Raw genomic sequence first — 21,990 nt, forward strand, 5'->3', positions numbered from 1 at the left:
TAAAATAATTTACAATAAAAAAATACAATATCACGATATTCTAATTATATGACCAGCACCTGTATACATTTTGATACCACTGAAATTTCATAAATATCATTACCAATTTCAATATTTCAAAAAACTAATACCAGCCTAACTAATAAAAGAAAAAAACTGCCAAGCTTACTGAAGACAGGTAAACAGTCAGTGATAAAATAGGAACGAACAAACAAATGAATTACAAGCAAAACGACAATAGAACAAAGACAAATGAAATAGACCTAACTGAAAACATCAAACACTGGATAGGCCTAAAAAATAGGCTGGTACTACATAAATTGTATAAAGTAATCAAATATACAAAATCACTGAATAGTCTTCACTGTGTAAATTAAATGTACATTAATTCTTATTAAAATTACAAAAGTGATTAAGTCAAGAGCAATGAGATTGTTTGAATAACATTAATAGCCAGGGTTGCCAGGTTTTCACAACAAAACCCACCCACTTGCTACTCAAAACTAGTTTTCGACAGAGTTCCCCTAGTAAAATTCGCATTCCAGGGATAAATATCATGTTATTTGGGGTCACTTCAACTCGTGGACATGAAAAACAACCTACGGCAACAGTGTAAAAGTAGCCCAATTCAGCGGGAAAACCGCAGACTTGGCAACACTGTTAATGGCACAGACGGCCACTGATATATTAGGCTGCTGTCACTTTGAGACCGAATGCACGGATCCAATATACTGATACGCGTATGTTGTCTTTCTCAACTGTTCATGTTCACTTAGCCATAAACAACTCTATGGTTATGAGGATACTGGCAAAAACTGATATTTTGACATGTAAATGTGTGTGTGTATTTGACCATTTGCACAACTCAATTCAGTACTCACACGCTCTATGAGCAGTGGCTTTATGTGCGCACTGCTTATTGTGCTTTAATGGCTTAAAAACACGTTCAAATGTTAAGCTTTCGGGATAGCGCAGCACAGTTTCGTCACGTGTGTAACCCTGATAGAGATGATAGTCCATAATCTCGACTGTTTGACAAATTTCTACGGGTTATTTGTGTCTACCGGTATATCACCCACACCTAATAAGGCATGAAAATATTACGATATTATAAAGAACATCATGATTTTCTGTAAAACTGCTTTGAAACAATGTTGTAAATCGCTATATAAATTTAACTTGACTTTCATTTCACATTCCTTTACCCTTTCTTCCTGCTTCATTCCACTTTTCCCCTTCTCTCTTTATCAGCATCTTATCCTCTCAACCCCCTCATTTTCTCTTCTGCTGCCCCTTTAACCCTACATTTCCTCCTGTTTGCACCCTGTAATTGAACCTCAGACTCTTTCCTCCTCTTTAGCATCTCTCTGAGAGCTCTGAGAGTGCTGGCCCTCTTTTCATACAGCTTGGGTCCTCTTACCACAGTAATGGGGCATAAGTGGGGTGTTCTTCATGAGGAGAGGAGGTCAATGACAAACACACACAGAGTGATCAAGTTCATCTGTGGTTTGTCTCTCTCTTGGAGGTGTTTTAGAGAGATTAAACAATCAGGATTACAGAATGCAGATGAAATTTCATCAATATAACTCATGAAAGAGGATCAAAACACACACATATAAACACTGACAGAGGGAGGGCCTAAAGTCACACCTCCTCAGCCTGGAGAGGGAAAAAAACAGGGTTTGTCACCATGGAGACAGAGGGGTGAGTTTCTATGGCAACAGTGGGCTTGGTCCTCATCTCTAAATTTAGACTGCTAGCCCCTGAGGACACATGCACTCCCTTGAAACACATAACAAAAGGCAGGTTTGGATGTGTCACTCAACTGTTATCACACACACATAGAGAAACCCATCCAAGGACACACACAATGAAAAATCTGGATCTGATGACCTTAAGGGAACTACATAATACCATAAATCCTGTTACAACTCACCTCACTCTCGTATATGAGCGTGTGCATGTCGATGAGGCTTAAAATGAATTTGAATATGATTGGATTGGGAAATGAACATGAATTTATAGGCACAAATGTTCTATAGATACACCCACGCATGTTTCTCTGTATATAAGCAAAAATTATGTACAAGTATGTATTATGAGTTTTTTCTACAAGCAAACTTTCTCTGTTGTGGTGTTAAAACAGGTTGGTGAATCCCACAAAGAAATGTCTAGGTTATATTTCACCCTGATAACCATTTAAAAATAATAAGAAATTATTATACATAAAAAACATTACATTTATTTTAGGATAATTAAGCTTTTTTTATTCCAATGTGACAATGTGTAATAAAGTAATGAAAAATTTCATTTTTGTGAACTCAAAATAATAATAAACAATTCAATAAATCATAAAAATATAAGAAAAACACTATATACAAATAATAATACATATTAAATATGACATACACCAATAATAATAAATATTTACTTTATAAATGTACAACCATTTACAATTTAACTATTATCGCATTAATTTTTCGCATTACAGTAATGAGAATGGTCATTGTTACACATAACAGCAGTCTTATAAGAATCCAGGGAGGGTTATGCTAAATTGTCATTAAAATAATCATCAATAAAATAAAATAATCATGTCATAATGCAAACATTATATTTCACCTTAAAACTCATTTTGCATATAGACATTTTTTTTAATGTGACAAAAATATTTTCAGAACATAATTTTTATGTCATTACTGTAATGCAATAATTAGCAAGCAATTATGTCCAGACACTATTTCACTTTTTGTAAACTAATAATACTACTACTAATAATACATATATAATAATATATATATAATATGTATGTATTTTATAATATAATATTATATAGGCATAGGTGCTTAATTTTCAAAAAGTATGTCCTACGCAAAACTTGATGGTTCTAAAAGTAGGCTTTTCATTATGGAAAATTTCAGATTTTTTACTTTTTTATTTTGGGATAAATAATAACCTGGACATTCTTGACAGTAGTTAGATTCATAGTAGTAGTAGTAGTATTAGTGTTTGTGTGTACATGTTTGCATCTTTACAGTATAGCAGAGGAAGGGTATGAACCGTCTAACACAGCTTTACAGATATAAATGATAATTCATGTTCAATAAATTGCCTGGAAATAGTTTTGACATAGTTGCCATAGAAGCAGTCAGAAGCCCTGAAAGCAATTTAGTGTCTGACGCAAACCACAGTCAATGGTATCATCTATGCTGACATAAACAGTGTCACTACGACCTGATGTAAATATCAACATTAAAACGAATGAGAAATGTTACAGAAGGGCGGTCTTTGAGGAAATAAATCTACAGACATCCTCAGATCAATAACATGGACATTGACATATCAGTGAAGGTCAAGAAAAGGTCACTTTGACTGGTGCATTACCTTGGTAGAAGGATGAGAGAGAGAAAAACATATTACTCTAGCTGTCTCTGTATGAAAAGTCAAGACTAAACATAGGGGGAAAAAAGGTGAAAGGGATGGAAAAGAAAGAGGGGCTGACAAAAACATTTAAAATTGACTCAAAGCATGCAAGGAAAAAATATTGCAGTATAAAGATTGGAGATAAGGATGAAAGGCTGATGTATTAGAGAAGGGCTGATGGGTGTGAACTGCTGGACAGGCAAAGACAGGAGTTTATTTACTGAGCTCTGATCAATACAGACAAACATAACAGTACTGCACACACACACACACACACACACACACACAGTTTACACACACACACACACACACACACACACACACACACACACACACACACACACACACACACACACACACACACACACACACACACACACACACACACACACACACACAGAGCAGCTTCAGTCATACCTGCTTCTCTTTGCATCCATTGAGATTAGTTTATGTTTGAAACGTACAAAACCGTCAATACTGTATATAGATGCATGTATGCGTGTACAATATTTCACGTTCATTGAAGCCTGCAAAAATCAATGCATCCTCTGTATATACATATACAGGCAAACTAGTCACTGCTAACTCTTTCCATCAAATCCATTAGCTTTAGAAATCCAAGCTTTGCCCTACTAACCGCTATTCTCAATGACCTTCATCCTTCATATACACACATTTGTTATTCTATCACGAATGAACTAATCCTACCCTCAAATCCTCACACAAACATTTCAGCATTTTAATTAAAGGGTTAGTTCACCCAAAAATGAAAATTCTCTCATTAATTACTCACCCTCATGTCGTTCCACACCCGTAAGACCTTTGTTCATCTTCGAAACACAAATTAAGATATTTTTTGGTTGAAATCCGAGAGGTATATTACCCACCCCCATGTCATCCAAGATGTTCATGTCTTTCTCTCTTCAGTCGAAAAGAAATTAAGGTTTTTGAGGAAAACATTCCAGGATTTTTCTCCTTATAGTGGACTTCAATGGCCTCCAAACGGTTGAAGGTCAAAAATACAGTTTCAGTGCAGCTTCAAAGGGTTTTAAACGATACCAGACGAGGAATAAGGGTCTTATCTAGTGAAACGATCGGTCATTTTAGAAAAAAATTTAAATGTATATGCTTTATATAAACAAATGATCACCTGCCAAGTACTTTTGTATTCTTCAAAAAGCTTATGCTGTATGTCCAACACCTTCCCTATTCTTCTTATGGAACGAATGCAGCGCCAGTTCCATTTTTTCTGTAAGTTAAATAGGGAAAAGGCATAGGACATACAGCGTAGGCTTTTTGAAGAATATGAAAATTTGGTTTTGCCGCATTTATTTTGACCTTCAACCGTTTGGCCTCCATTGAAGTCCACTATAAGGAGAATAATCCAGGAATGTTTTCATCAAAAACCTTCATTTCTTTTCTACTGAAGTAAGAAGGACAAGAACATCTTGAATGACATGGGGGTGGGTAAATTATCAGGAAATTTTATTTGAAAGTGAACTAATCCTTTAATGTTATGAAGCGATGAGAATACCTTTGTGCAAAAACAAAACAAAAATAATGACTTTATTCAACAATCTCTTCTCTTCCCTGTCATTATCCTTACACAGTTGACACAGTGAAAACTTCCATGTTTAAGTCCAAATGCTGGCTCAGTATTGGCCAAAGCTGATCATGTGGGCAGCACAAAACATGCGTGATGTTGACGCAGGAGCCGGCCAATAATTAGTAGTAGAACCTTGAAGTGCTGGATGCAAACAACATATTATGAGAAAGACACAGAAGAGAAGAAATTACTGAATAAAGTCGTTATTTTTGTTTTGTTTTTGCGCACAAAAAGCATTCTTGTCGCTTTATAACATTTAGGTTGAACCGTTGTAGTCACGTCAACAGTTTTAACAATGTCTTTAGTACCTTTCTGGACCTTCAAAGTGTCGGTTAAATCGAGTCATATACCTCCCGGATTCATTAAAGGTGTCCTAGAGTTAAAAATTGAATTTACCTCGGCATAGTTGAATAACAAGAGTTCAGTACATGGAAATGACAAACAGTGAGTCTCAAACACCATTGTTTCCTCATTCTTATATAAATCTATTTTTTTTAAAAGACCTCCGAAGAACAGGTGAATCTCAACATAACACCGACTGTTACGTAACAGTCTGGATCATTAATATGTACGCCCCCAATATTTGCATATGCCAGCCCATGTTCAAGGCATTACACAAGGGCAGCCAGTATTAACGTCTGGATGTGCACAGCTGAATCATCAGACTAGGTAAGCAAGCAAGAACAATAGCGAAAAATGGCAGATGGAGCAATAATAACTGACATGATCCATGATATCGTGATATTTTTAGTGATATTTGTAAATTGTCTTTCTAAATGTTTCATTAGCATGTTGCTAATGTACTGTTAAATGTGGTTAAAGTTACCATAGTTTATTACTGTATTCAGAGAGACAAGAGCCGTCGCTATTTTCATTTTTAAACACTTGGGGCCCTATTTTAACGATCTGAAACGCAAGTGTCAAAGCGCGAAGCACAAGTAACTTTGTGGGCGGGTCTCGGCGCTGTTGCTATTTTCCCGGCGGGATAAATGGCTCTTGCACCCGGCGCAAATCTAAAATGGGTTGGTCTGAAGTAGCTTCATTATTCATAGGTGTGGTTTGGGCGTAACGTGAAATAAACCAATCAGAGCGTCATCCAACATTCCTTTTAAAAGCAGGTGCGCAAGTTCCATTATGGATTGCTATTATTATGGCGTATTTACCAGGCGCACGCCAGGAGCGGTTCACAGACGAGGAGACTGATGATCTTGTAAGAGCAGTGAAAGACAGAGAAGTTGTGTTGTATGGGGATGGGAGAAACCCACCCAAAATAGCGTCGGTTAAACAGGTTTTTTCACACCTTTGTGGCACACCACAATGATTTCCGTCATCTCATGTGTTAATATTTTTTTAGTGTAACATATGATTTGCAAAAATAACTGTTGCATCTGTGTAGATTACATGAGCAAAGTGTATGCGCGTTGTACACGCTATACATTATGGTCAAGCATGCGCCCTTAAAATAGCATAATGAACAACGCGCAACGCGCCACTGACTTTAGACTAGGTTTTTTCTGGTCAGTGGCGCAATTGTTTAATGGAACAGCAAAATAGCACCAGGGATTGTTTGCGCCGGAACACGCCTCCTTTTTTGCGCTGAACCACCCAGGGAGCGTAAGTTCATTCACAAGTTTAGCGACGTGCTTCTGTGGAGGGAAAAGCGTGCTTTGCGCGGGTGCAAAATAGGAATGACACATGCGTTGGTGTACAAAGTCAATTGTGCTGGGCGCAAGATAGGGCCCTTGCAGTCTGTATAATTCATAAACATCTTCATTCTTTATAAATCTCTCCAACAGTGTGTAATTTTAGATTTAGCCACAAAGCACAGCCTCAAATTCATTCAGAATCAAATGTAAACATACAAATAAATACAATACTCACATAATCTGATGTATGCATGCAGCATGCATGACGAACACTTTGTAAAGATCCATTTTGAGGGTTATATTAGCTGTGTGAACTTTGTTTATGCAATGATAGACTCGAGAGCTCGGGAGGGGGCGGAGAGCTCGAGCAATTAAAGGGGCAGCAGCCTGAATCGGCGCATTTCTAATTATGCCCCAAAATAGACAGTTAAAAAAATTAATAAAAAAAAATCTATGGGGTATTTTGAGCTGAAACTTCACAGACACATTCAGGGGCCACCTTAGACATATTACATCTTGTAAAAAAACGTTCGATGGCACCTTTAAAATATCATAATTTGTGTTCCGAAGATGAACAAAGGTCTTCTGGGTGAACTAACCCTTTAAGACATTATTCATTATGTTTATTAAGCTATTTTCCTTGTGGGGGCCATTAGCTGCTCCCCACAATGTAAGTGATTTCTGGTTTTACTACCTTGTGAGGACATTCGCACAGACAAGCACCAGACTAGTCAGCATAAACTAGCCTGGATCAACATACTGTAGAAGTTCATGCTGGTCTAAGCTGGTCTTGTCAGCAGGAATTGTAAGCACTACACTAGTGTGAACATCCATCAGCGAGGTGATAGTGAGCTAGTCTCCTACTGAAATGATGATGAAATGATTATTTTCTGAGGATAATAGAGGATGTGGAGGCTTTAAGTGAGGGGGGTTTGAATGAATACATGTTTTTTAGTCTCTCTGAAACACAAAATAACACACTAACAGCACATAATTTTTAGCACATAAAAAAGCACTCATGTGATGACAAAACTGAATTTTCAGCATCATTACTCCAGTCTTCAGTGTCACATGATCCTTCAGAAATCATTCTAATATGCTGATTTGATGCTGAAGAAACATTTATTATTACCAATGTTGAAAACAGCTGTGCTGCTTAATATTGTTATGGAAACCTTTTTTTCAGGATTCTTTGATGAATAAAAAGTTTAAAAGAACAGCAATCAAAATATTTAGTGATATTCTAAAAGTACTGTCAGTTTTGATCAATTTAATGTATCCTTGCTAAATATAAAACTGTTAATTCCTTTAAAAAAACTTTTGATTGGTAGTGTATAAGTGATGGACAAAGAAAGAAATGAGAAGGTACGAGACTACGTTTGCTGGCGATTTAGTCTTTCAGCTGAAGTCTCAGTTTGTTTTCTGTCATGTGCATTGCAATGTTAATTGTTTCATCACATTAATCAGCACAAGAGAAAAAGTTAGGTGTGACTATAAATGACTGGCACTCAAGACTGTGTGAAGTGTGACAACTAAGAGGGAGGGAAAAATTGCAGACTGTACAAGAAAGACAAGACAGATGACAACACACATGGATGAAAGAATGGAAATAGAGAACGAGAGAGAGAGAGAGAGAGAGGGAGGATGTGGAGAGATGAGGGACGCTGGTGCAGTGAGGTTGGCAGACAGACTCTCAATCATTCTTTATGAACCACCACAGCACCACACCCTCCCCTCTGATTACACACTCACAATCGGTGTGTGTGCATATGTGTGTGTGTGAGTGAATGGTTACTTAAAGCCAACGTGAGTAAATCCTGTCTGCCCTTTAGTATGATTAGTTTTCCTCCGAGAGGGAGAGAGAGAGAATTTGAGAGACAGCATTTGAACTGACTGCCCCCTTCTCTCTCGCTCTCTCTCTCTCTTGCACTTTCTCATGAACAGACAGATTAAAGTAACTCAATTTTTATGGAATATTCGGTGCAGAAATCATCTTAAAATCCAGCCAAATTGCTCTGAATTGGATTATGCAGAAATGACTTTTAGGCAAGATAGATTCATGAAGTTATGAGGGAACAGATAGATGGATGAAGTGAATTCGCCTTTCCTCTGTAACATTCTTACATTTCAAACGTGGAATATTTTGTCACATTGCGATAGGTGCGATTTTCTTGGTCTCTTCTGCTCACGAAGATTTATTTCATTAAAAATACTCTAAAATCAGTAATATTGTGAAATGTTATTACCATTTAAAATAAATGTTTTCTATTTTAATATACTTTAATCACATTAAAGGTGCCCTCGAATGAAAAATTTAATTTATCTTGGCATAGTTAAATAACAAGAGTTCAGTAAATGGAAATGACATACAGTGAGTCTCAAACACCATTGTTTCCTCCATCTTATATAAATCTCATTTGTTTAAAAGAATCTCAACATAACACCGACTGTTATGTATCAGTCGGGATCATTAATATGTACGCCCCCAATATTTGCATATGCCAGCTCATGTTCAAGGCATTACACAAGAGCCTATTAATGTCTGGATGTGCACAGCTGAATCATCAGACTAGGTAAGCAAGCAAGAACAATAGCGAAAAATGGCAGATGAAGCAATAATAACTGACATGATCCATGATATCATGATATTTTTAGTGATATTTGTAAATTGTCTTTCTAAATGTTTTGTTAGCATGTTGCTAATGTACTGTTAAATGTGGTTAAAGTTACCATCGTTTCTTACTGTATTCACAGAGACAAGAGCCGTCGCTATTTTCATTTTTAAACACTTGCAGTCTGTATAATTCATAAACACAACTTCATTCTTTATAAATCTCTCCAACAGTGTAGCATTAGCCGTTAGCAAAAGTTCATAGATGGGCGGAGCCATGGCTGAATGCAAATGTAATACTTTGTGAAATGCTAAAGTAAATTCTGTTCCTCTCCTTAGGATTGGTGAGGATGTGGCCCGTGCGACAGAAGGAGGGGGATACGCAGGCAAACACTTTCGTATGGGCTTCATGACAATGCCGGCCCCTCAGGACCGTGTTCCTCCTCCCTGCGGCCTTGGCTTCACCGTACGCTCGCAGTCTCTGCACTCGGTGGGAGGGGGAGAGGAGGAGGGGAGTCCCACCTCACGAAAACAGCCCCCGCCCAAACCCAGACGAGATCCTAACACCAAACTCAGCACTTCCTCTGAGACCGTCAACACTGGGCTCAGCACGGGGAAGAGCGGGAAGGAAACAGAGAAATGTGACGGTAAATATTTGTGTATTTATGTAGTATGCAAGCTTAATTTCGCATTTGGACATGTGTTTGGACAATTCATAATGCAATGCAAGCATGTCCAAAATCTCTCTCACTCTCTTACTCGCACTTACTCGCACATCAACCATATAGACATCACAGTAATATTGTGAAATATTGCAATATAAAATGACAGTTTTCTATTTTAACATAGTTTAGAGTTTTATTTATTCCTGCAATGGCAAAGATGTCACATGATCCTTCAGAAATCAATGTTAAAAATTGTTATGCTGCTTATATGGACGATGTGCTTATATTATAGAAATATTAAAGGGTTAGTTCACCCAAAAATGAAATTTCTGTCATTGATTACAAATTAAGATATTTTTTGATAAAATCCAATGGCTCAGTGAGGCCTCCATTGCCAGCAAGATCATCAACACTTTCAATGGCCAGAAAGCTACTAAAGTCGTATTTAAAACAGGTCATGTGACTACAGCGGTTCAAGCTTAATGTTACGAAGCGACGAGAATATTTTTTGTGAGCCAAAAAACAAAATAACGACTTTTTTCAACAATATCTAGTGATGGGCGATTTCAAAACACTGCTTCATGAAGCTTTGAAGCTTTACAAATCTTTTGTTTCAAATCAGTGGTTCGGAGCATGTATCAAACTGCCAAAGTCACGCCCCCCAGTGGTGAAAAATTGAAATTTCGAAACACTTATGATGTAATGAAGCCTAATTTACTGAAATCATGTGACTTTGGCAGTTTGATAAGTGCTCTGAACCACTGATTCAAAACAAAAGATTCAAAGCTTCATGAAGCAGTGTTTTGAAATCGCCCATCACTAGATATTGTTGAATAAAGTCATTATTTTGTTTTTTTGGTGCACAAAAAGTATTCTCGTTGCTTCATAACATTAAGGTTGAACCACTGTAGTCACATGACCTGTTTTAAATACGACTTTAGTAGCTTTCTGGGCATCTGAATGTGATAATTAACTTGCTGTCAATAGAGGCCTCACTGAGCCATCGGATTTTATCAAAAATATCTTAATTTGTGTTCAGAAGATGAACGAAGGTCTTACGGGTGTGGAATGACATGAGGGTGAGTAAGTAATGACAGAAATTTAATTTTTGGGTGAACTAAGCCTTTAATATTTCTATAATATAAGCACATCGTCCATATAAACATCACAGTAAAATTGTGAAATATTATTGTGAATATTAAAATGTAAAATGATTGTAGTAATGAATGGGGAGGGAAATGAATGAAGTAGAAATATTACTACAATCGCTATGCATTTCTTCTATAAAAAAAAAACAAAACACACACACACACACACACACACACACATGCATCCCAAGACTGAAAAAAGTGCATCTTTATTCTTTCTCATCACTTCACTGTTATATGCAAATCCCCTCTGTTCTGCCATCTCTTTCATGCATGCCTTATTCTCATGGATCATTACACATGCAGTGCCTCCTTTGAGCTCCACACACACACACACACACACACACACACACACACACACACACACACACACACACACACACACACACACACACACACACACACACACACACACACACACACACACACACACACACACACACAAACACACACAACAACTCTTCCTCTCTGCAGTCCACATCACACAGAAGAGCTAAACAGGAAAAGTGGTAGATATTTTATAAGCATGATCACTCACTGTATGAACATATATGCATACAAACAGAAATGCACTGTACACCTACAGACCTATAAAGACGAAAAAAAGAAATCATTTGTCTTGTTGGCAGTAAAGGACATCTTGCTTTCTGCTTTACGTCAGGCTTTATTCTAGAAAAAACAGGCACATTAGAAAAATAATTTTGTATTTTTTTTTAGCTTTTTTTAGTAGTGGCTGCTGAAAATTCATCTTTGCCATCACAGGAATAAATTGTATGGTGATACTTTACAATAAGGTTTCATTAGTTAACATTAATTATCTACTTTAGGTAATATGACGAACAAAGAACGAACAACACTTTTACAGCATTTATTAATCTTCGTTAATGTTAAAGGCACAATATGTAAGATTTTTTGCAGTAAAATATCCAAAAACCACTAGGCCAGTGTTATATATTTTGTTCAGTTGAGTACTTACAATTTCCCAAATGTTTCCAAATAATTGTAAATCATGAGAAAATCGTGATTTTAACTAAGGTGAGGAGTCGCCTATCAATTGCGTTCCAGTTTTATTTTGTAGAAACCATGTAAACACTATTTTGTGAAGTAGCTAACATAGCATAATAAGATGCAGCTTTATTTTTAGTAACAGTAATACAGCATTTTCTCCATCATACAATATGTTTTAAAATTAATTGCATGCCTTTTATCAACACAAGCCATTCAGCTTGATATTCTAAAATCGATCTATCTTACTGCAGTGTGCAACAGTGTCTCACAACAGCCGCTGAGTAACATTATAACATAATTTTCAACATTCTCAAATGTATCTAATATGATAAACAGAGCTGCGTTACCTCATACTCATGACCAGAAAAGCGGAAGCAGCGAATGCGGCATAATAAAAGTTCTGCTCCTCATTCAGTTCCCACATCACTCGCCCTGCTCTGCTTCATACTACAGTAATATTAATAATCTCATTCATGAACATGATTTCTGCCCGAGTGATGTCCCCATTCTTTTCCACTGGCGTTGAGGTAAAGACAACATTTCCCAAGATTTTGCGCTCAAACTCAGTGTCATCAAGCTATGCCTTTGTTTTGAATAGGTGACCTTTAGCGGTGAAACTCAACATATTGCAGTATACTGCTGTATATTGTATTTTGGTCATAAGAGACAAGTGTAAAAAAAACAATGGAGATATAATTAATTTTGAAGTTTTATTAAGTGTTAACAATAATATTATGTGGTTTTTCTAATCAATTAACACTGCTTTTGTCATTTTTTACAAGATGGACAAAATTTGTCACCAATAAAGTCATTTAGTTTAACCAACATTTCGGTTTTACCAAATGACGATATTTTCAAATGATGCTGGTAACAAGCTGGTATCTAACTAGCTAGCAAAAGGACAATCAAACATTTTATATTTAGTAAGTTTTTTAAATATTACAACATTTTCCATTTTTGATAGCGGTTGTACCGAATTACCTGATGTTTCGGGACATGCATATGAACAAGTGAAAACACGAATTTTTCAAATAGTTAAGAGAGAGTTTGTTACTTTGCTTCACGACCATGTGGTCCTTTGCAGGTGTCTGAATGATGTCACATCCTGTCACATGATATTGACCGCATGGCTTGATCCAGAATTGTCCATTTATATTGATTACTCTGAATGACATCAAAGAAATTCATTTTTCCGGACATTCTTTCTCATAATAAAACAATGACTTCTACACATAATTTTACTACCATTTTGCACTATGTTGAAATATGATGTTATAAAATCATACCGGAGTAAAAAAATATACATTTATTACATTTTAAGATATTTTAATCACAAATGAAATGGCTGTATTGGCCTTTGGACGGTTAAACCAAAAGACCTTTTGAGACTTCAAAATCTTTAAAATACCTTTATATGTAGCAAAATATTCTTAAAACCTTTTAGATTCAATAAAAGAGATCTAGTTGTACAACCTCTTACATACTTTGGATGTCATATCTTTGTTTTATATTATTATTATTAAGGCCTGTGGACTAAAAAATGACCTGTCACGTCATTGACCCATATATACAATTTCTGAATATGGGTATAAGTGCTCCCCTCAGTGTCTATGACAGTAACGGCAGAAAATAGCATTACCAAGGTGGCCGTTGAGTGGTCTAACTTGCTTTGAGAAGGACTTGATACACACTTAACTGTAGCGCTGCACACTTGTACCCAGTAATGAGTCAGTCTTTTACATAACAGAAAATGGCTCTTAACATCACCGCACCGATAAAAGGTCAGCTCATATTCACTTTCACAGACACCTGTAAACACTCAAGTATCTTTCTAAGAACAAGTGACATCAACTCTTTCTCCCCCTCTGACTGGTCACCCTGAGCCAGCAAAACACTCTCATTGGTTACTCGCAGGCTGCAGTGTCATTATGAACAGGGCAACCGTTGCCATGGGCAACATTCCGGGCCTAGGTTTTTTACCGGCGGTGACAGCTTCAGACAGAATCAACCAAGACACAGATGATGCTTCTTATAAACAAGTTCACGCTACAAGGTCGACAAGCAGGAGACTTGAGTCGTGATGCGCATACACAATGTAATCTTCCACTGGTGGGACAAATCATGTGTACATACACATTTTTCTATTGTAAGCTTATGCAGACAAAATTTTCACACACATCCTGCAAAATAAATGTGCTGGTCTAGGCTGTTTCATATTATACAGTTGAGCAAATTCCCCAACGGACTTTACTATTCCACACACACACTCATTTCCACACACATTAGCCTTCTCTTAACCCTCAACTTGATCTTTACTGATCTCACTCAGAGAGCTGAGCTTTCAAAGTGCTTTTCTTTCAAATTCAAAGCAGAAGCACACATTACAACATACCTAACCCCACTCGAGCACTTGACCTCATTTTACAATGTTCGCAACCTCATTTAGAATACATTAACCCTTAATACATCAACCAGCTCTTTGCAGTGAAATCTGAAACGCATCCAATCTCACTGTACTATACAGCACATCATTCTTAACCTCAAACATATGCAGCCTCATTTTGAAGTATACTAATATAGTATAATCAGCATCATTACTCCAGTCTTCAGTGTCACATGATCCTTCAGAAATCATGCTAATATGTTGATTTGCTTTAACACTTCAAACACATATAACCACTTATTTCCCCATACATTTGTACTCTTTTCTGCTTTCATATCATGCCCAGAGCATATTTTTAAAATCATACAGGATCATAAAGTCTTGATATTCGAGTAATGATGTATACAGAGAGACAGAGAGATTGTGTTTTTGAGTTTGACGCACTTAGCTTGAGGCTCTGTGGCATTTTCACCACACCAAGGGCCACAGATAATTCCTCCAGAGGAGCCTCAAAGAGCTCAACATCTCTCCTCCTTCTCTTCTCTCTCTCCCCTGAGCTCCCACACTACACTTCCCCCATCTCTGATCCCCCCTTTACTCTCGTGCCTTAATTTCCCACCCCACTTTGGCACCATTTCTTGTTTTGCTCATTACTATCCTGTCTTTTATCTCACTCATTTACGCATTCCCTTTCTCATAGACCCGCCCTCTTTTCTTTTTCCTGTTTAATTCATGCTATAGAAAATTCTCTCTCCATCTGTCTTCTACTCTTATGGCTAGTTTCCACCAAGTGGTACAGTTCAGTACTGAACAGTACACAATTTTTGCTGTTTCCATTACCGTACCGTACTGCTTTTTTGGGACCCTTCCATTGGGGTATCAACTGTACTGTACTGAACTGTACCGTACCGCTCAGTGGAAACGAGCCATTACTGTGGTGGTACCATGGTATAATGAAGGTATTAGATGGTAAAACAATGGTCCTTTGATATATATCATAGTACTGATTGACTACCATGCTCATATACCATGATATACGAGGTACTTCGAAGTAATACCATGTTAACTGTCTAAAAAACATGGTATAACCAAGGTCCATGTACAAAAAACATGGTAATACCATGGTACTCAGATGGTAAAATCATTGTACTTTGATAAATACCACAGTACTGAATGAATACTATATTCATATACTTGATATTTTTACATACAAGATACTTCAATACAGTCAATACCATGGCATAAATATATCCAAAAAACATAGTATAACCAAGGTATATGTACAAAAAACATGGTAAAACCATGGTACTCTACATATGTCTGATTATATATACCTCTTTTTTATGTACCCTCCATATGACTCATACAAAAAAAAAGGTTTTGCCATTTTAAAGGATTAGTTCACTTTTAAATGAAAATTTCCTGATAATTTAATCACCCCCATGTCATCCAAGATGTTCATGTCTTTCTCTCTTCAGTCGAAAAGAAATTAAGGTTTTTGATGAAAACATTCCAGGATTATTCTCCATATAGTGGACTTCAATGGACTCCAAACGGTTGAAGGTTAAAATTACAGTTTCAGTGCAGCTTCAAAGCATTCTACACAATCTCAGATGAGAAATAAGGGTCTTATCTAGAGAAACCATCACTCATTTTCTAAAATTGTATACGTTTTAACCATAAGTGCTCATCTTGAACTAGCTCGCTTCTTCTTCTTCTTCTTCTTCTTCTTCTTCTTCTCTATTTGAATTCCAGCAGTGTAGACACTACTAAGTGTATTACTGCCCTCCTCAGGTCAAGGTTTGAACTAATTGTTATATACTTGCATGAGCATTTATGGTTAAAAATATTTTTTTTTTTTTGAAAATGAGTGATGGTTTCTCTAGATAAGACCCTTATTTCTCATCTGAGATTGTGTAGAATGCATTGAAGCTGCACTGAAACTGTAATTTTGACCTTCAACTGTTTGGGCTCCACTGAAGTATATGGAGAAAAATCCTGGAATGTTTTCATCAAAAACCTTAATTTCTTTTCAACTGAAGAAAGAAAGACATGAACATCTTGGATAACATGGGGGTGAGTAAATTATCAGGACATTTTAATTTGAAGGTGAACTAATCCTATAAGGTACTTCAATACAGTCAATACCATGGCATAAATATGTCCAAAAACACAGCATTATAGATAATCCTCTCTTCATCTGTCTTTCCTTTTTCTACTCAAACTATGGTGATACCATGGTACAATGATGGTATCAGATGTTAAAACCACGGTACTTTGAAATATATCATAGTACTGATTGGCTACCATGCATATACCATGATATTATATAATATCATGATGATATATGTGCATGGTAGCCAATATAATATATACTAAGTATACTTATGGACTTACCAATGTAAATGTCCAAAAAACATGGTATAACAATGGTACATATACAAAAGCGTGGTAATACAGTCTACATAAATCTGATTATATCTTTTTTTTCCACCATGTGATTCCTCTTACAAAAAAATACTATGGTGGTACCATGGTAAAGTGATGGTATCAGATGGTAAAACCATGGTAGATATTAGTGTACATGTCCAAAACCTTGGTGTTATTTGATGAAAAAACTTGGAAGTGTAGTGGTGCCATATTTTTTAAAAATGTGTATATACCTCTGATTATATCCCTGTTTCTTCCTCCATTTGATCCCTGTGAGTGTGAGCAAGTGTATGTTAGTGAGTGTTATCCTCCTCTATGCTGACCTAGTGTCAAGGGAACATGTATGTCCTATATATAACACTGATAGAGAGAGAGCTGGTGACATACATGCAAAACCTTAATAAATCATAACCAATGTTCTTTAAACAGCATCATATTAAACTTAATGACATGTGGCATCTGGTGTCCCTATAGGCGTATATCTGTGCTGTATATCTCATTGGCTAGGACTATTTCACCTCTAATTTAGAGAGAAGTCGATATAAGTGCATTATCATACGCACACAAACACAGATAAACATCTATATTAAATCAGCAGTGTAATACTAGATAAGAGATGGAGCATTTGTTACATCCTCTAATGGGAAACATCATGAGGCGGTTTCTGCTTCAAAGAGAGATAGAGAAAGATGGATGTGCTGTGAGAGGAAGGTACATCATGCACCTGCTGTCCTCTGGAACACAGTGCCCTATATTTTGCCGTGTCACAGACATCAAATTCACTTATAACACACGCGCACAAACTCACACACATACTGGTTCCCGTGTTTTATGGGGACTTTCGATAGACATAATTATTTTTATGATGTATAATCTATCCCCTACCCCTAAACCTACCCATCACAGAAAACGTTCTGCATTTTACTTATAAGCTGTTTTCCTCATAGAGACATTTGGTTCCCATAATGTAGGGAATACCAGGTACATACACTCACATTAACATGCTTTCCACAAGCACATGCCCACACGCCAGACAGGATTCTGCTTCTGCAGCAGGGTGCATCGGCACCAACCATAAAAAAATGAGACCTAACCATTTGCTAAACAACAGCAGTACTATTTTTCCAAACCTCTGAAACGCAGTATCTTTAACTTCACACACAATGGCAGTTGCTGCATTGTGTTTATATGCATTTGTATGAATGTGTATTTCTACAGAGACAAAATAATTGTTTTAAATCTAAACAAAGATTTATAACAAAAAAAAAAAGATTTTTGGAATATGTCAACATTTTATTAATAGAGTAACTTGCTGTTTTGCTGATTTGTAATTATTTGTGAAATTTACTAGCAATTTATGAGTGGAAACTGTTTAAAAGGAAATCCTACACCAAATGATTTTCAGTGTACAGAGACCTGCAGGGGAAAAAAATTTGAATTCATTCCTATATATTAATACATGGCCACGTTTTATTAATTTGTTCCCTCATTTTAGTTAAATCTAGCCAACCATTCACCTAAAATGTGGGAACAAATTCTTAATTTGTGACGATGATTGCTTGTTTTTTCCCCATGAATGTTGTCTCTGGGACTCCATACTTTTCCGCCTCAGATTAAAAAATTAAAAAACGGTATTTGAGATTTTATGTTTCACAATATGACTTTATATCTTACAATTGCATCATCCAATTTCTCTGACAATTGTAAATTTATTACTCACATTTGTGACTTTCTATCACACACAAAATATATAATTAACTTATATAACATGTATTATAAAATGGTTAGTTCCTGTCCTTGATTCTGATTAGTCAATAGCTGTGTTTTACTCACGATAAACACAGCTATGACTGCTTCACTCAACGGTTCTGTGTATCACTACACAACACTCTTAGTAACCACTCTTAGCAAAGTAAACTGTATGTTCTCAATTGATATTGTTCATTGAAGCTTACTGTATTATGTAGAAGAGTATTGTGAGAAAGAGAGCGAGTGAGCGAGTTTATTACCTGCATTCAGATTTAGCATTATCCTTCAGGTCAGTCCTATGTCCATAATAAAAATAATTTATAATTTATCTTGTCCTTTTAACAGTTAAGGGGTTTTCCCGTGACTGACAGCACTAGTAAAAGCATTTGTCAGTTGTGTCTTGTTCCGTGTTCACAACAATTCAGTCTTTTCAATGTAAAAGTCTTCGCTACTGACTGAGACACTCATAAAGACCATCTTTGCCGCCATCTAATGGCGTAATAATGTAACTTCTGTTGCTGTTCACGGTCAGGTGCTGTTTTTTCTGGCGGAAGGAAGGCTTTTAGCTTTACTTCATGACAGTTGCACTGATAATATTTTTGGCTTTAATATTTGTATTGTGTGGTAACCGTTTTATAAAAACAATAAGGTACTAGAGGCTAGTGCTGTATCGTGAAGGGGTTGCAGGCACTCCACTTATTGCTTACTTATATATAAATTATTATATATAACAATTTATTTGCAACCTTATATATTTTATCTTGCTTTTGCTTTTTATATTGCCAGAGGTCACTATTGTTGTTTTAAAGTGCTAACTTTTATCGAAAATGTTTGATTTCTGGATTTGTGGTTTGCCTTTGTAAATGGTTGTCAATTTGAACACCCATTTAAGGTTAGGGTGCAGTAATTATAATAACCTAAATTTATGTTAGAAGTATATGGTAGGTTCTTACAAGGTGTACAAGTTTGTGTGTAAAATTGCTGAGAGAATGCAATCCACTCTGTCCTCTTTCTGTCACTTGTGTGAGGTACTGTGATCTTTCTCTGAATCTTTCTCTAAATCATTTTGTCATTCTTGCTGACTTTTCATCTGTGTATCACAGAGTTCAACCACAAAGCTGAAATAAACCCCTGTCATGTCCTTTATATAACAAAATGCCATCCACACACACACACACACATCCACACACACACACACACACACACAGGGATCCAGAGTCTCTAGAGAATGACGTAATTATAGCTTCAGCCAGCTTTACAGGAGATTAAAAATTAGCATACATCCCATGCTGCCCCATTAACTATTACTTGCACTTGCTGTTGGCAAGAGACACACTAATAGACACAAATACAAAAACACACAATGCCCTGCCATTGCTGGAGGAATCGGGTCAGTCAAGTTGCCCTTCACTGAGCCTAGCCGAGGTGATGTGGGGAGAAATGACAGGAAGATGGAGCATGAGTGAGTAAACAAGAGGGGGAGGGTGGAAAAGAAATTGAAACAGTTGCTTTTCACAGAGCTGATTAGTCAGGAAGAAATTCATTCATGAAGTTAAAATGACCTAGTTTTCTCCACTCTAGTTTTTTTCACTGCCCTCCAGTGTCGGAAACTGCCTGTTTGATTATTCCATGAACTCCTCCCACCACATACAGAAAGCAAAGCCTAGCTTCTCTACAAACTAACATCGCCTGTTACTGACAGTAGCACACTCCAACCGCCCGATAGTGCCCTGCAAAGTGTACTTCACAGAGTATTCAGCAGAGGCGATTCTAGGATTTCAATATTAGGGGGGCCAAAGAGGGTATGTTATAAAAAATTAATTTAATATATTGTTTTTTTATACTAGGGTAGGCATGAACAATACAGTAGGTTTTATACTACCTATCAAGTCAGTCCCTGAATACTGAATTAATTTCTAATCATTTTAAACAAGCAACTAATATTCATTAAGAATACAGACATTACTGTATTTGTCCAGATTGGCAATGTGTGTACTTTTTTTTCCCAACACATGTAATGTTTTAATCACTGTAAGTAAAGTTAACTTTAAAGAAGATCTACATTTCTCATTTTCATTCATGGAGATAACATGGAAAATGTGCCATGCTTTAGTGGAGGATTTCTGTCACAAACACACTTAGTTTTAACATGAAAATAACATGAAATTAAGCAAGCAGCGATGAAAGGGCCCTTGCACCTGTGGCCACCACCACCCGTTGGCCTTAGGAAAACTGTGAACAGTGGTTGACACCCATGTAAGCAAGTTAATACAGGAGAAATATGGCCAAGTCATTTGGACGTGCCACACTTCCTGATGCCAACAGGTGGCGCTTTGACTCTTACTTAATATTGCCATGTAGACGTCTTTAGGCCAGGACTATTATCAAACATGTGAAGATTGGAGCAGATCGGACATTGTATGCCTGAGTTACAACAACTTCCTGTTTTGTGGCGTTAATCACATACTTTAACACTTAGTCAAGTGTTGCATGACTTCTAACATGTTTGGTACTTCATGGCATGTTTAAATGTGTTTCTGGGAATGAATTACAGTGTAAAGCATGTCATTTCCTGTTGCCAGCAGGTGGCACTATGACTAACTGAATCTTGTCATATAGATGACTTCAGTCCAGGACTCTTATTGCATGTGAAGTTTGGGGCAGATCGGACACTGTATGCCCGAGTTACAACAGCTTCCTCTTTCATGGTGAAACATCAGAATTTGTCAGGCTGCCACGGACACGTCCTTCAACGAAAACTCAAGATCTTCACAATTTAACATCGCTAAGGCCTTAAGATTAGACTGATAACATATGGTGTTTATCTGGTAGTTAATCAGAGAGTAAAACATGTAATTTCCTGTTGCCCGCTGGTGGCGCTATAACTGTAACTGATTATTGCCATGACATGTGAAGTTTTGGGCAGATCGGACATTGTATGCCTGAGTTACAACAACTTCCTCTTTCATGGCGAAACATCAAACTTTGTCAGGCCGCCACGGACACCCTTCAGTCAAAACTCAAGTTCTTCGCAATTTAATGTCGCAAAGGCCTTTAGATTATACTGACCAAATATGATGTTGATCTTATTAAAAAAAACTCAAAATATCTCACTTCCTGTTGGGTTTTCAGATTTTGCACCTGGGGACTTTTTTGTAGGTATTGGGGTGTAGCGTGAAGGGCGCTTAAATTAAATTTTGTAGGTGGCGCCATCGAGCCATTTTGCCACGCCTAATTCTGAAACCCATATCAGATGTAAATTTTCACCACTTCTGACGCGTGTGCAAAGTTTAATGAGTTTTCGAGCACGTTTAGGCCCTC

At 36.8% G+C, this 21,990-nt stretch overlaps 1 protein-coding gene across 1 annotated transcript in view; it reads left to right on the forward strand.

Annotated features, from left to right (window-relative positions):
* Positions 1–21,990, forward strand: part of nyap2a (neuronal tyrosine-phosphorylated phosphoinositide-3-kinase adaptor 2a) — a 46,447-nt gene that overhangs the window by 2,731 nt on the left and 21,726 nt on the right. Inside the window, exon 2 of the mRNA XM_067366106.1 lies at positions 9,626–9,933. Within this exon, the coding sequence (XP_067222207.1) occupies positions 9,626–9,933 (308 nt within the window). The remainder of the gene's footprint in view (positions 1–9,625; positions 9,934–21,990) is intronic.

This window comes from Chanodichthys erythropterus, chromosome 17 (genome assembly GCF_024489055.1).
Source record: "Chanodichthys erythropterus isolate Z2021 chromosome 17, ASM2448905v1, whole genome shotgun sequence".
Lineage (NCBI taxonomy): Eukaryota > Metazoa > Chordata > Actinopteri > Cypriniformes > Xenocyprididae > Chanodichthys > Chanodichthys erythropterus.